Here is a 12,579-nt window from a genome sequence, read left to right as displayed (position 1 = left end):
GCCTTAAAATACTAATTGCTTATCTCCCCTTGCTCAATTAGTAAATCAGAGGATCCTCTGTTAGCCATTATATTGACTTGACCTTGATGCATTATCTTTCTCTTAACTAAAAATCAGGTTTTCTTTTTTACTCAATAGAGTCTTCTCTTATACAATACATCCCAAACATAGTTCCCCCTCTCACCCCTAGCGTCTTCCAATCTCCCATCTCCCCCAGACCCATTCCCCATCCATTTCCTTTTCAGAAAAGAGCAGACTTCCTAAAGACAACAGCCAAACAAGACAAAACAAGATACAATAAGACAAGATGAAGCCCTCATTGAGACTGGACAAGGCAACCCAGTAGGAGGAAAAGACTCGAGCAGGCAAAAGAGTCAGAGATAAGCCCACTTGCCTCTAAGGAGTCCCATAAAAACACCAAGCTAACAGCCATAACATATGTAGAGCATCTGGTGCAGACCCATGCCAGACCCTGTACTTACCCTTTCAGTCTCTGTGAGCCAATGTAAACCCTACTTAGTTGATTTGGTGGACCACATTGGCCTGGTGTCCTCCGTCTTTTCTTCCCCCCTTTACATGGGGTTTTTCAATCTCCAAGGGGAAGAACCTTTAATCTAGACTGTATAATGTCTGACAGTGCGTCTCTGCACTTGCACCCATAAGCTGCCAGAGGAAGCCTCTCTGATGATGACTGCTATGAGTATAGCAGAATATCATTAGGAATCATTTTGTTGATGTTTTTTCCTTCCCCAAAGACCAGTTGTGTTTGGCCCTACCCCAGGTCTCCAGTTATCTAGTCTCCAGTTTCTAGCTGTCTAGTGTTTGACATGGGCTCCCTCTTGTGGCACACGGGCCTCAAGTTGGCAGTCTTTGGTTAGCCACTCTCACATGTCCCTGGTACATCTTGCAGGCAGGACAGATTGATGATAGGTGAAGGGTTGTGTGACTCGGTTGGTTACTCTTTCCATAGCCTACAGAGTATCTTATGCATAACTAGAACATAAGAGTGAAAGTTCCAAGCCTCTCTATGTTTAGTTATCTGAATGGAAGTTGGTGATACTAACATTAAGATAAATAACTAATATGTGTCAAAATTCTATCTGCTATAACAGCCCTCACCAAATCTTTCCTGGGGTGCTAAAATTACCCCTGATGAGAATTGCTGAGTTAAGATGCTTAATGGATGATAAAACTAGTTAATGGGTGAGCATAGTTTTAATGAATGTCAGTGTGATTTTTCACACATTATTATCAAAAGATAAACTATAGAAGAAAAATTGGTAGATCCCATGTATTGTCTGTCAATTGGACTAATTCTACTTTATGTTACTATTCTATTTATATTGCTTCAAACGTTACTAGTAATTTCTTTAAAGGGAAAACATGTAACTATTTTTTTCCAGTTTCATGTTGCATTATGTTATGACATAACAGGATATGACATGATTTTGCTTGTGTATCACAGACGTGCGATCCTCCTGCCTCTGCCTCCCCTGTTCTGGATTAGAGGTGTGCACTACCACATGTTGATTTACAGATATTCTTATTTTTACTGGAACTAGTATTTCCCATGAATTTCAACAGAAATGTAAAACTTACTGGAGGCATTTTTGAAATAAGAATAAAATGTTTAGCCAGGCGGTGGTGGCGCACGCCTTTAATCCCAGCACTCAGGAGGCAGAGGCAGATGGATCTCTGTGAGTTTGAAACCAGCCTGGTCTACAAGAGCTAGTTCCAGGACAGGCTCTAAAGCCACAGAGAATAGAAAACCCTGTCTCGAAAAACAAAATGAAACAAAACAAGAAAAAAAAAAAAAAAAAGAAAAAACCAAAAAAGAATAAAATGTTTTATAGGTTATTATAATGTGTATGACATTTAACTTAGTATTTAGAAACTTTTCTTACTAAATACTTAATAGACAAAACCAGAATTTTGAAACTTTCATTTCTAAGTGAATTTTGTTATATTTTTATTAGCAGGGAATTTAGACAAAAACTTTCTGTTCTTTCAAATATAGTGAGTTTGAATCCTGCCTGGAAAGAACTTGTGGCACAGAGGCCACCTTCAGGCCTTATATCTGGGGCACTCCTCTTCTCCGTCTTGTCTCAGATTGTCATCTCTGTTGGATTTCAGTCGCTGGGCTTTTTCTGGGTCAAGCAGTATAAAGTGTGTGATCCATACTCAGAGTAAGTTGGTCAATCCATTATAAGTATTTGTGTAAGATAAATATGAAAAGATGAGCCTTGAAATATGTACAGGAGTTTCATGTAGCTTGTTTTAAACACCTAATAAATTTTTTCTTTTTGTCAAGGTAACTTTAGAAGAGTGTCTCAATTTTTGTTGCTCTGTACCACAGAGTTACTTGTATTAAGAAAATCGATTTATCTTACCTCCTGACTGAGAAATTACATGATATCTTTTTTGATGGTGGCGTCTTAGGCAATACCTGACATCACACAATGAGAGACTATTTAAACTGGGTTTTCTCATATGCCCATTTATCTGTTAATTACATGAATAAATTAATCCACCCATGGCGGCAAAACCTTAATCACCTAGTCTTTTAGTATCCAAGTGGGACTCACTATATATCCCGCAGTTAAAAGTGGTAGCACAAAAAGACAGACCTCTGGCCTGTTCATGTTCATCACTGTACTAAAATTCCAAAAATTTAAAAAAAGACACTACTTGATTATAATTTTAATGATACATAATGGAATATCTAGCTAAAGGGGAAAGAAGAAAAGCTTTCCTGCCTACCCTCTGTGTTGCTGCTGTTGTGTCTTTTGCTATAAGTAGCATCTTACTTCTTTGTATTGTAGATGGCATTTTGGCCTCTTGGGGGAGATGCTGCTAAGCCCCTAATAGGATCTTTTTGTGTTCCAGTGTTTGTAATACAACAAGAAGCGGGTGTTGGAACTCATCGCATTTGTACAACGGAACTGAACTCGATGCGTGTACAATACAAAATTATGAAAATACCACAGTATTTTTTATCTCTAGTTTTCAGTACCTCACAGTGGCGGTTGCCTTTTCAAAAGGAAAACCATTCAGGCAGCCTTGCTACAAGAATTGTAAGTGTGACAATCACAATCCTATCTAACTACAAAGCCAGACCCTGTCTCAAAAGTAAAGTTTTAAAAAAATTAAAAAATGAATAAAATAAATGAAGAATTTTAACTGTTAAATTCTTAGGTAAGATTCTAAATCTTTGCATGTTTACTTTCTTATTCTCACTTTCATGAGCATTTCTACTCTACAATTTTAAAAGTGAAAGCGACAACTGGTTTTCATATCCTGTTACTTTGGGCCCTTTCTTTTCTGTGAATGAGTACAGAGAATTAGAATTGGAAACAGGAATCTGTAGGAGGCGCTCAGGAGACAGAGGGTATCTTTTCCTTTGGGGTATTCTATACAGAACCACCTGCCTTTTTCTCTACTCATACCGTTGTGGTCAGTGTCTTTGGAGTTCCTAATTTTAAATCACTTTTGCTTCCCATACAGAATTGGCAAACAGCATAGAGATCTGTGTCTGTTCATAGGCAATAACATAGATGACATACATTAGACCTTATGAACAAAACTTGGTGTTATGTGTTAGTTACCAGCTTTTAAAAATAGAAAAATTTAAATTTTTTTATTTAAATTTAAATGTGATGGCCTAGCAGTTGTCCTACTTGAGAAACTTGACCTAAGTCAAGTCCTAGGAACCTACATAAAACCTTTTACAAAGAGAGACTCATCTGCACACACACAGAAGTCCTGTGACTTCCACATATGCTCACATATGCCAGTTCACACACTTAATAACAGTTTTAACAATTGAAAACATTAGTTGACATGGCTTTTGCTGTCAAGGAGAAAATGGCAGGTATTCTTGTGTTGTGGCCATGAAAAGACATCATTGTTCAGTTAAAATGCCAGGTCTACATTTTAGACATCATAGAAGTAATAATCATTAGACCTTGTTCTACATTTCCACATGCACTATCCCATGTTTGACCTTATGCATGTTTGAACAGCTAACATTGAAATTTGTTTTTACTGCTAAGTTTTTTGTTCTTTCCTTTTGGTACTGATAGTTCTCTAAGATAAGAACTTTGTTACTATATTTATTATACATGTTATTGTGTAACTGTACTAATAGCTGTTACTAAGATCCACTAGAACCCTTCTGTGATACTTAAAGTAGGACCTTTAGTATATATATAGTTTTAGTTTATAAAACTAAAGTTAATGTACTGAAAGGTGAACCTTTTGTGGGGGTGGAGTTAGAGGAAGGGATTGGAGATAATATTAAGTAAGGGCTTCAACCTAGGGACTCACCACAAGCTAGGTAGGTATTGTGCCATTGAACTGTATCCCCAACTCTCTTTTATTTGTTTGTTTGCTTTTTAAGGTAAGGTCTTGTGTAGTTCAGGCTGCATAACTGAGGTTACCCTGAGCTTCTGATCCTCTTGCCTTCACTTCTTGAGTGCTAGGATTGCAAGTGTTTGCTACCATACCCAGTTTCTGTAACATGAGGGGCCCAACCTTGGGTGTAATGCTGGGTAAAGCATTCTTCCAACTGAGCCTCATCCCTAGCCCTTCTTTACTTATTTTTTTTTTAATATTGTATGTGGAGGACAGGCGTCTGCTTTCTCCTTCCACCTTTTACGTGGATGTCAGAGATCAGACTCAGGTCACTGGGCTTATGCACCCTCATCAGCAACCCCCTCTTTTATCTCTTGAGACAGAGTCTTACCAAGTTTTCTTGGCAGATTTCGTACTTTTGCTAAGATTTCGGGTGCAGTACACTGTGTCTAGAGATAGTGGTTTTCCTTTTTTTTTTTTTTTTTTTTTCCTCTTTTTAGTTATAAAGAAAACTGCTCTCAGGTTGTGTCCCCATTAGGAAAACTATCTAAGGAAATATACTCCACCCTATCTATACTTAAATTGTTGAAGTAAGAGATTGATTGAGTCATTCCAAGCAGGGAGAGTTGTAACCAGTGCTACACAGAGAAGCCCTACCTCAAATCCCCTTCCACTCCGCAAATACATATGTTACAGGATTTTGAAAACTTCACATTTAGCTTCTCATTTAGCTTCCAATTGATGTGAATACATGATAACCACTTTATTTATTGTTGATGATTGCCCTGATTTCTTTTTAAATGTTCTAAAATATTTCAACAGAGATATAATCATAAAATTTTCTGTAAAGCATATGCAAGAGTGTGTAGAGGAACCAATATAGTTGGCTATATACCTTTTGCTAGTTTTCTTTCACCCCTTGTTTTCCTGTCACTGACGTGCATTGCCATTGCACTTTTTGGACTAGTTCTTTGCTAAGACCATTCAGTTGTTCTCAAGTTCTAATCAATGTAATATATTACATTTTTTTTGAGATTTTTATTTGTTGCTGTTACTAATACCGGAGGCACCCTCTCCTGAATGGTATTCCTCCTTTCTGATTTATTTTCATTTTAAAATAAAACTTACACTCTCAGTCTAGCTACACATTTTCAAGCAGGTATATGTACACTATTATGTTTGGCTGTACTTCCATTTCAAGTACCATGATAATGTGCTCTTAATTGTCATTTCTCACTAGATTAAACTTCTTTGTTTGAGGCAGGGTCTTATGTAGCTGAGAGTGACGTTTTGATCTTCCACCTCCCAGGTTGTGGTGTTCTAGGTGTGAGCCGTCATGCCCAGTAGTTTCAGCTTCAGTTTTAGTTGTTGCTTGGTCCTTGTAGTTTTTGTTTGCAAAGTCCATTTCCTATCTTTGCCTTTGAAGGTGTTGAGCTGAAATGTTGATCTCTCCTGTCTAGTTGTCATGCCTTAATTGGTGGGAATATTAGCCCTACAAAATAAGTTGACCTTTCAGAGACAGATAACTGAGTAAAGGAAAAGGGATAGAGAGCTAAGTCAGAAGGTGGCAGTTAATGTTTGAGAAAGAAACAGGATTGAGAAGCAGCAAGAGAAGTGTGTATTGAGGACGACAAATCATAGGTGTGTATTTTGCTTTATGTATTATTTTAGGGAATAGGCAAGAAATACTTTTCTGTCAGAAAGATTTGTGTTACAGTCAGCTGGGACTTGATTTTACCTGTTATATTTCCAATGTTTGGAGAACATTGAGATAGTGTCTTGCCATCCAGTCTAGGCTTTTTGGACTTGAACTGGTGATGTTTCAAGCTTTTTGGCCTTGAACTGGTCATGGTTCCTGTTTCAGTCTCCCAAATCTTGGAATTGTAGACATGTACCACCAAACTAACTTATTTTAGATTTTGTTTATATCTAACAGTGTCCATAGCCCAAGCTGTTCTTAGCTTAACCACTTTGCCCCAGACCCACAATCACCAGCAACACATAACTTACTCTGGCACTTGTCTCTAGTGAAGAGCATTTTTACTTTAACAGGGTTGCTAAATGCTCACTTTGCTGACAATTCTAAGAGGACCCAGAAGCTGAGGGTAATCTACTAGACATTCCTACCTCCCTGAATAGTTGATTTTCCATTCTTTGTTGAATTCTTAGATTATTTTCAAAAAATTTTGTGTGCTTATGAAAAGCCATGTGACATCTAACTTTTTTGAGTAGTTCTTGGCTTATTTTTATTTATGGGTGTCTCCATCTCCTTGTGACATGTATGCAGTGCTCACAGATGCCAGAAAAGGTTATTACGTTCTCTTGAAGCTGGAGTTAAGATATAGTGTTAGCTACCAGACATGGGTGTTGGGAACAGAACTTGTATCTTCTGGAAGAGCAGCAAGTGTTCCACTGCCAAGTATCTCCCAGCCCATAGTAGCTGTTTTATCTCCAGTGGAAGATAACTTTTTTTTCTCTTATGGAAATCTTGGCAGGTTTTTAGAAGTCAGATGTTAGGGGGGAAACTCAGCAACTTTTGAAAACATGTTTAAGTAAATATAACAAACTTCTTAACTAAGGAATATATCAGGAACAAAATTATGCAGTAAGATTTGAAATGTATCTAATATGGGTTATGTCTTCAGGAACTTCATCCATCAATCCATCCATTTTGATTCATTCTTCTCCTGAGATAAATCTTACCTTGCAGGTCAGGGTGATCTCAAACTCAGTCTTCCTACCTCTGCTTTCCAGTTCTGTGCCATCAAACTTGCCTGTGACTATTTCTTTTAGTTCTTTATTTTTCTCCCCATTTTTACTGGTATTTGTGTGTTTCCAACTAGCATTTTCTTTAACTATCATAACAACTTTTGGATAACTAATATATATTAATTTAGTTGTACTTGTGAAGTAGAATATTAGATTTCCATTTGTAAGTGTAGAATTGAGGCAGGGGAATCACTTTATAAGGATCTAACTATATATTTCTGGCTGGCCTGGAACTCAAATCTGTCTGTATCTGGAATGCTGGGATTAAAGCATGTGCTACTATTATCTGACGTACATTTAAGATTGAAGCTAATGGACTTTAGATGTCTGGTGGGGTTGTAGGATGTTTTATACTGTAGGAAATAACAGCATATGTTTTTTATATTTCATCTTAAGTAGAGGTATTTAAAGCAAATCTTGAAGTAATTATATGCTGCTTGGTCTTTGGCACCTTTTAAAGGAAATGCCTAATTTAATTGTTTGCTTTCTTTTCCAGATTTTTTTGTTCTATCTGTGATTATTTTGTATGTGTTCATACTATTCATCATGTTGCATCCAGTTGCCTCTGTTGACCAGGTTCTTGAGGTAAGGCTTAGCACTCACTACTTGTGTCATGGTTGATGGTAACTGGGGTAACAGTATTAAGACATTCATAAAAAATGGCGTTGTACTACTATATGGAAGGTAAACAGCTAAATGGTATTTCTGATGTTTGATACTGAAGAAAGATTAAACTACCTCCATTTATTTTTCCCAATATTGCTTCTTTTCCTTTGTCTAAGATGTGGTTGTATTTAAACGATGCTCTAAAAGAACATAATTAAATTGATTTTATTGGTTACACCTGATTAGTTCATTGGCATATCTTTTCCCATGTGTCTTCCTTCAGTGGTTCTTCCGACATCTTTCAGTTCCCCAAATGTAAAGTTGGTGATTTTCATCCTGTTAGGGCTTTATTTTATACTTGAGTTCTCTTTATCTTTTTCTGGTAGTACTGGACTCTCCAAATTATTATGACTTTGTAAGGGATCTTTATATATTTCAGAACAATACTTCTACCTCAATGTGATAGAATCATCAAGATGTTTTTGTCTGGGAGTATTTCTTTCTAAATTTTAGGTTTGGCTTGTCGGGTACCAAGAAAAGCACCCTTGGAATTAGAGTTATACTGAGTTGTTTAATAAATTCAGGAAACAATTAGTTCCTTTTCTGTGAGCACTGTTTATTTCTCATATATTGTTATTAGTTATTTCTCTCATTGCTGTGACAATAACTGATGAGCCACTTAGGAAAGGGGGGATTTATTGTGGTCCATAGTTTGAGGGGATATCTTTTATCAAGATGGATAATGCATGCTGTCAGGAGTTTGAGACAGCTGGTCACATTGTATCTATAGTCAGAAAGCAGAGAGAATCTCTATATTGACTGCTTTGCCATTGCCAAAATAAGCTTCTCTGGCCAAGGTTGAGAGCAGCATTAATCAGTGGGAAGATATTTAGAAGATACTCATATCCATTGAGCAAAAACAATAGTAGTTGCCTCTTGGGATCCTGACCTCTCAAGCTGTGGACTCTTGACCACATTTGCAGCTACCCAATCTATGGTGAAGTCTGTTCTGTAGAGCAGGCTTTAAATCTAGTCAGAGAGCAGTTCCCCTGAACCTTTGTGTCATTATTGAACTAGTGTGTACATCTTTGCTTGGTGCAGATCTCTATCGTAGCATGCCAGGTGCACTGCTGAATTTTCCAGGTCAGTTCCAGCTTGATTTCTCTGTATTCTGTAAACAGAGTGTATTGTTATCTTTGGCACTAGATAGTCTTACCTTCTAGCTGTGATGAACAACCAAGAGCAATGGCAATATACTCTAGGGCCTCCCTGACCCACACCTGACATTGATAATTTTCATGTAATAATTTATGTCTTCTGGGGAAAGTGTTGTTCACCCTTACAAGATACTTCTTTCAAACTCAGTTTTCCTCTTTCTGATATATATACTTTTTTAACACTTATTTTTATTTGTGTGAGTGGTTTGCTTGCATGTGTGTAGGTACACTACATGTATGCAGTGCCCAGAGACCAGAAGGAGGGAGTCAGATCAGCTGTTGACAGTCACAGTTGTGAGCTGTCTTGTGGGTGCTGAGACTGAAGCTGGGTCCTCCGCAGTACCCTTAACCACTGAGTCATCTCTCCAGTCCCTGGATGCACATTTTAAACTAGCTCACCCCCTCCTCTCTCTTCCTCCCCATCACCTGAAACCCTGCCTAACCACTACCACTTTTTCCCTCTACTTTTATATTACATGCGTGCCACTCTCTCCATCCCCTTTAAGGTCTCCTTTCCCTCTTAATAAGCCTTTTCTAGCTCCTCTCTATATGGGAGAGAGTGTGAAGTATTTGTCTTTCTGGACCTAAGTTGTTACACTTAGTACATTTTCCAGTTCCATCCATCTTTTTGCAGGTGATTTCACTTTTCTTTGTAGCCTTTACATAATTTCATTTTTATTTACATAATTTTTACAGCTGAATAAATTATGTGTGCAGCACATTTTCATTATCCATTCATTTCCTAGCCATTGTGACTAGAGCAGCCGTGAACATGATGTGTAAATATCCCTGTAGTAGGATATAAAATCGTTGAACGTTCCCAGGAGTGGTATTGCTGGGATCATGGTAATTCTCTTTTTCAAGTACATTGGTCCTTTCTTGAAAATGAAACCCCTTTAAACTAATTGCTTATAAAGACCCCGTTGCCTCTTAACACTTAAGGTGGGAATCACATCTCAACATGAGTTTGGAAAAGTGACAAACCTTACCCTAGCTGTAGGAAATTTTATCTTGAGTCTTTTCATAAAAACTGCATTATTGGACTTTGAAGAGCAGTGCACGACTGTGTTCATGTTTGATTGAGACATTTAGTTAATTGTTATTACACATATTCTGCTCACCTCAATACACTCTGCCACCTAGCATGGCTGAGCTACTGAAACTACCCTGACCAAGACCACCTTCTTAGTTACGTGCAATGGGTGTGTGTTCTTCGAAGTTTCTTGTTCTAACCCCTCCTCTCCCCCCACCCCCGGCCTTTAGTTCCCCAAATACTGAACCATGTAACCAGGCTAGTGTTTTGAGACATCTTCCCCTTAAGTTGTGTGCTTTCTTCCTTTTGGCTTTTTCCTGCCCTCTGTGACCCTCCATTGTGGCTCTTTTCTTTCTGACCCATCTTTAAACATTAATTCCCCATCTTTCTGAACATGTCTTCTTTTCACTCAGTACTCAGCTGATCTTTCTTGTACTCAATAGTTTGCCTGCAGTTGGCATCAGTAAGTTAAAGACTGTTCAGTCTATACCCTGAGTTTAGCTGTGACTATTGAGTGGTAGACCTGAATACTAAGGGATAGCAGTTGTCCAAAATGAGCATTGTAAAAAGCTTAACTTTGGCCGGGCGATGGTGGCGCACACCTTTAATCCCAGCACTTGGGAGGCAGAGGCAGGCGGATCTCTGTGAGTTCGAGACCAGCCTGGTCTACAGAGCTAGTGCCAGGACAGGCTCCAAAGCTACAGAGAAACCCTGTCTCAAAAAACCAAAAAAAAAAAAAAAAAGCTTAACTTTGGAGTTGAATTAGCTCAGGGCCAAGAATGTTTGCTGGACCTAAGTTCAAATCCCAGAACCCACATAAAATGCTGGATATGGTTGTGTATGCTTCTAATCATATATTTGAGAGTGATAGAACAGGAAACTTGACATCCTCCTTTGACCTCCTGTGTTGTGTGTGCATAAGTATGTGTATACATCATACATACGATATCTAGAAGCTAAGGCTTAAAGCTAAATGTATCGTGTTCTCTTTCCATCTTGCTGCTTTCCTTCTTGATGCCTCTCTCTCTCACTCTTAGTGTTTTTGTTTTGTGGTTTTGGTTTTGTTTTTGCTGTTCCCTGTTCTGAAAATTTTTCTATTTTTTTCTTGAGCTTCATTGTTTCATTATCCCTGGTCTGGTTGGCATTCTAGCATCCATCCCTTGCAGTCTTCTCATCTCAAACTTTACTAGAGCAGTAGTATGTTAATAGGAAGTACATTAGGTCAACTTACTCCTTCACATCTTACATAGTGTTAACTACTCATTGATGGTATTTTAGGTCAAAGAGAGCAATCAGATTTTGGTGTTACATACTATGGTGTGTGGGCATAGTTCTAGCTGTTTAGAAGCTTGAACAGGGGAAAGTCAACTTAATTTGACCAGCATTAAATTAGTATGTACCTCATTTTTAAAAACAGATTTATTTTTAACTATATGTATATCTGGAGGAATGTACATGCTGATTGCAGGGCCTAACAGGCCAGACGACAACAGCACTTAATTCCTTGATGTTGGAGTTAACAGGTAGCCAGCAGATGTAGCTACCAGATCTGGATGCTGAGAAGCACATGCTTCCTAACCACAGAGCCATTGCTCTAGTGTCTCTGCCTTATTTTTGAAAGATTTTTATTAAAAAAAAAACAAAACAAAACAAAACTTGTTAGACATTTGTAATACTGTAGATTAGAGTATCTTAGACTTTTGAGTATCTTAAGATTTAATGCTAGCTAGGCAATGGTAATGCACACCTTTAATCCCAGCACTTGGGAGGCAGAGACAGGCAGGTCTCTGTGAGTTCGAGGCCAGCCTGGTCTACAGAGTGAGTTCCAGGACAACCAAGGCTACACAGAGAAACCCTGTCTTGAAAAACAAACAAAAAAGATTCAATGGTGAGAGCAATCACTTTTTAAATTGTGAGATAGTTTTATTGTGTGAAAAGATGCATATTTTGTGGTATTACCAAAAGTTAAGTGGATAAAGTGTGTATTTGCATTTTATATATGTATATATACATGTACCTATGTAAATATATATATACATACATATAGGTACATAGCATTGGTTTTGGTAAATTCAGATCTTTTTTTTTTTTTTTTAAGATAAGGTCTTAGGTATTCCACTCTGATTTGTACCTATAAGATATCTAGGATTAACTGAACTCATGATCTTCCTTTTTCTGCCTCCTAAGGACTGACTGGGATTACAGGCATGACTTCAGATACCATGATATAATGCTATAATATCAATTAAGACTAACTTGATTTTTTTTCTTTTAGATTGTATGTGTACCATACCAGTGGCGTATACATATGCTTATCATTGTTCTTATCAATGCCTTCGTGTCTATCACGGTTGAGGTAAGCACCCAGTTTTGGGATTCTTGGGTGATTTAAAGGTGGTAGTGGTGGGAGAACAGCTAATATTATACAGAAGCCCACACTCTCATTTTAGGCAGATTGTTTCAACTTCCTGATCAGACCTTTCTGCAGTTCTATCTGGATTTGATGGAATTGCATTCATGAATATAGGAGGCATTAGGTAGTGAGATAGCAGAAATGAGCAGTGAGCAGAGAGAAGAGTAGGTGTCTGTGCGCTCACAGAG

General features: G+C 37.9%; 1 protein-coding gene across 5 annotated transcripts in view; it reads left to right on the top strand.

Annotated features, from left to right (window-relative positions):
* Atp13a3 (ATPase 13A3) overlaps positions 1 to 12,579 on the top strand; it is an 80,269-nt gene that overhangs the window by 57,299 nt on the left and 10,391 nt on the right. For all 5 annotated transcript variants that reach the window (XM_050159764.1, XM_050159762.1, XM_050159765.1 and 2 more), the window contains 4 exons: positions 2,018 to 2,186; positions 2,887 to 3,074; positions 7,619 to 7,707; positions 12,254 to 12,334. In XM_050159764.1, coding sequence (XP_050015721.1) covers positions 2,018 to 2,186; positions 2,887 to 3,074; positions 7,619 to 7,707; positions 12,254 to 12,334 — 527 coding nt within the window. The remainder of the gene's footprint in view (positions 1 to 2,017; positions 2,187 to 2,886; positions 3,075 to 7,618; positions 7,708 to 12,253; positions 12,335 to 12,579) is intronic.

This window comes from Alexandromys fortis, unplaced genomic scaffold (assembly GCF_014885135.2).
Source record: "Alexandromys fortis isolate MF-2015 unplaced genomic scaffold, M_Fortis_MF-2015_v1.1 scaffold_119, whole genome shotgun sequence".
Classification (NCBI taxonomy): domain Eukaryota; kingdom Metazoa; phylum Chordata; class Mammalia; order Rodentia; family Cricetidae; genus Alexandromys; species Alexandromys fortis.
The sequence above is the reverse complement of the archived record's forward strand: the minus strand, read 5'-3'. Positions and strand labels throughout refer to the sequence as shown.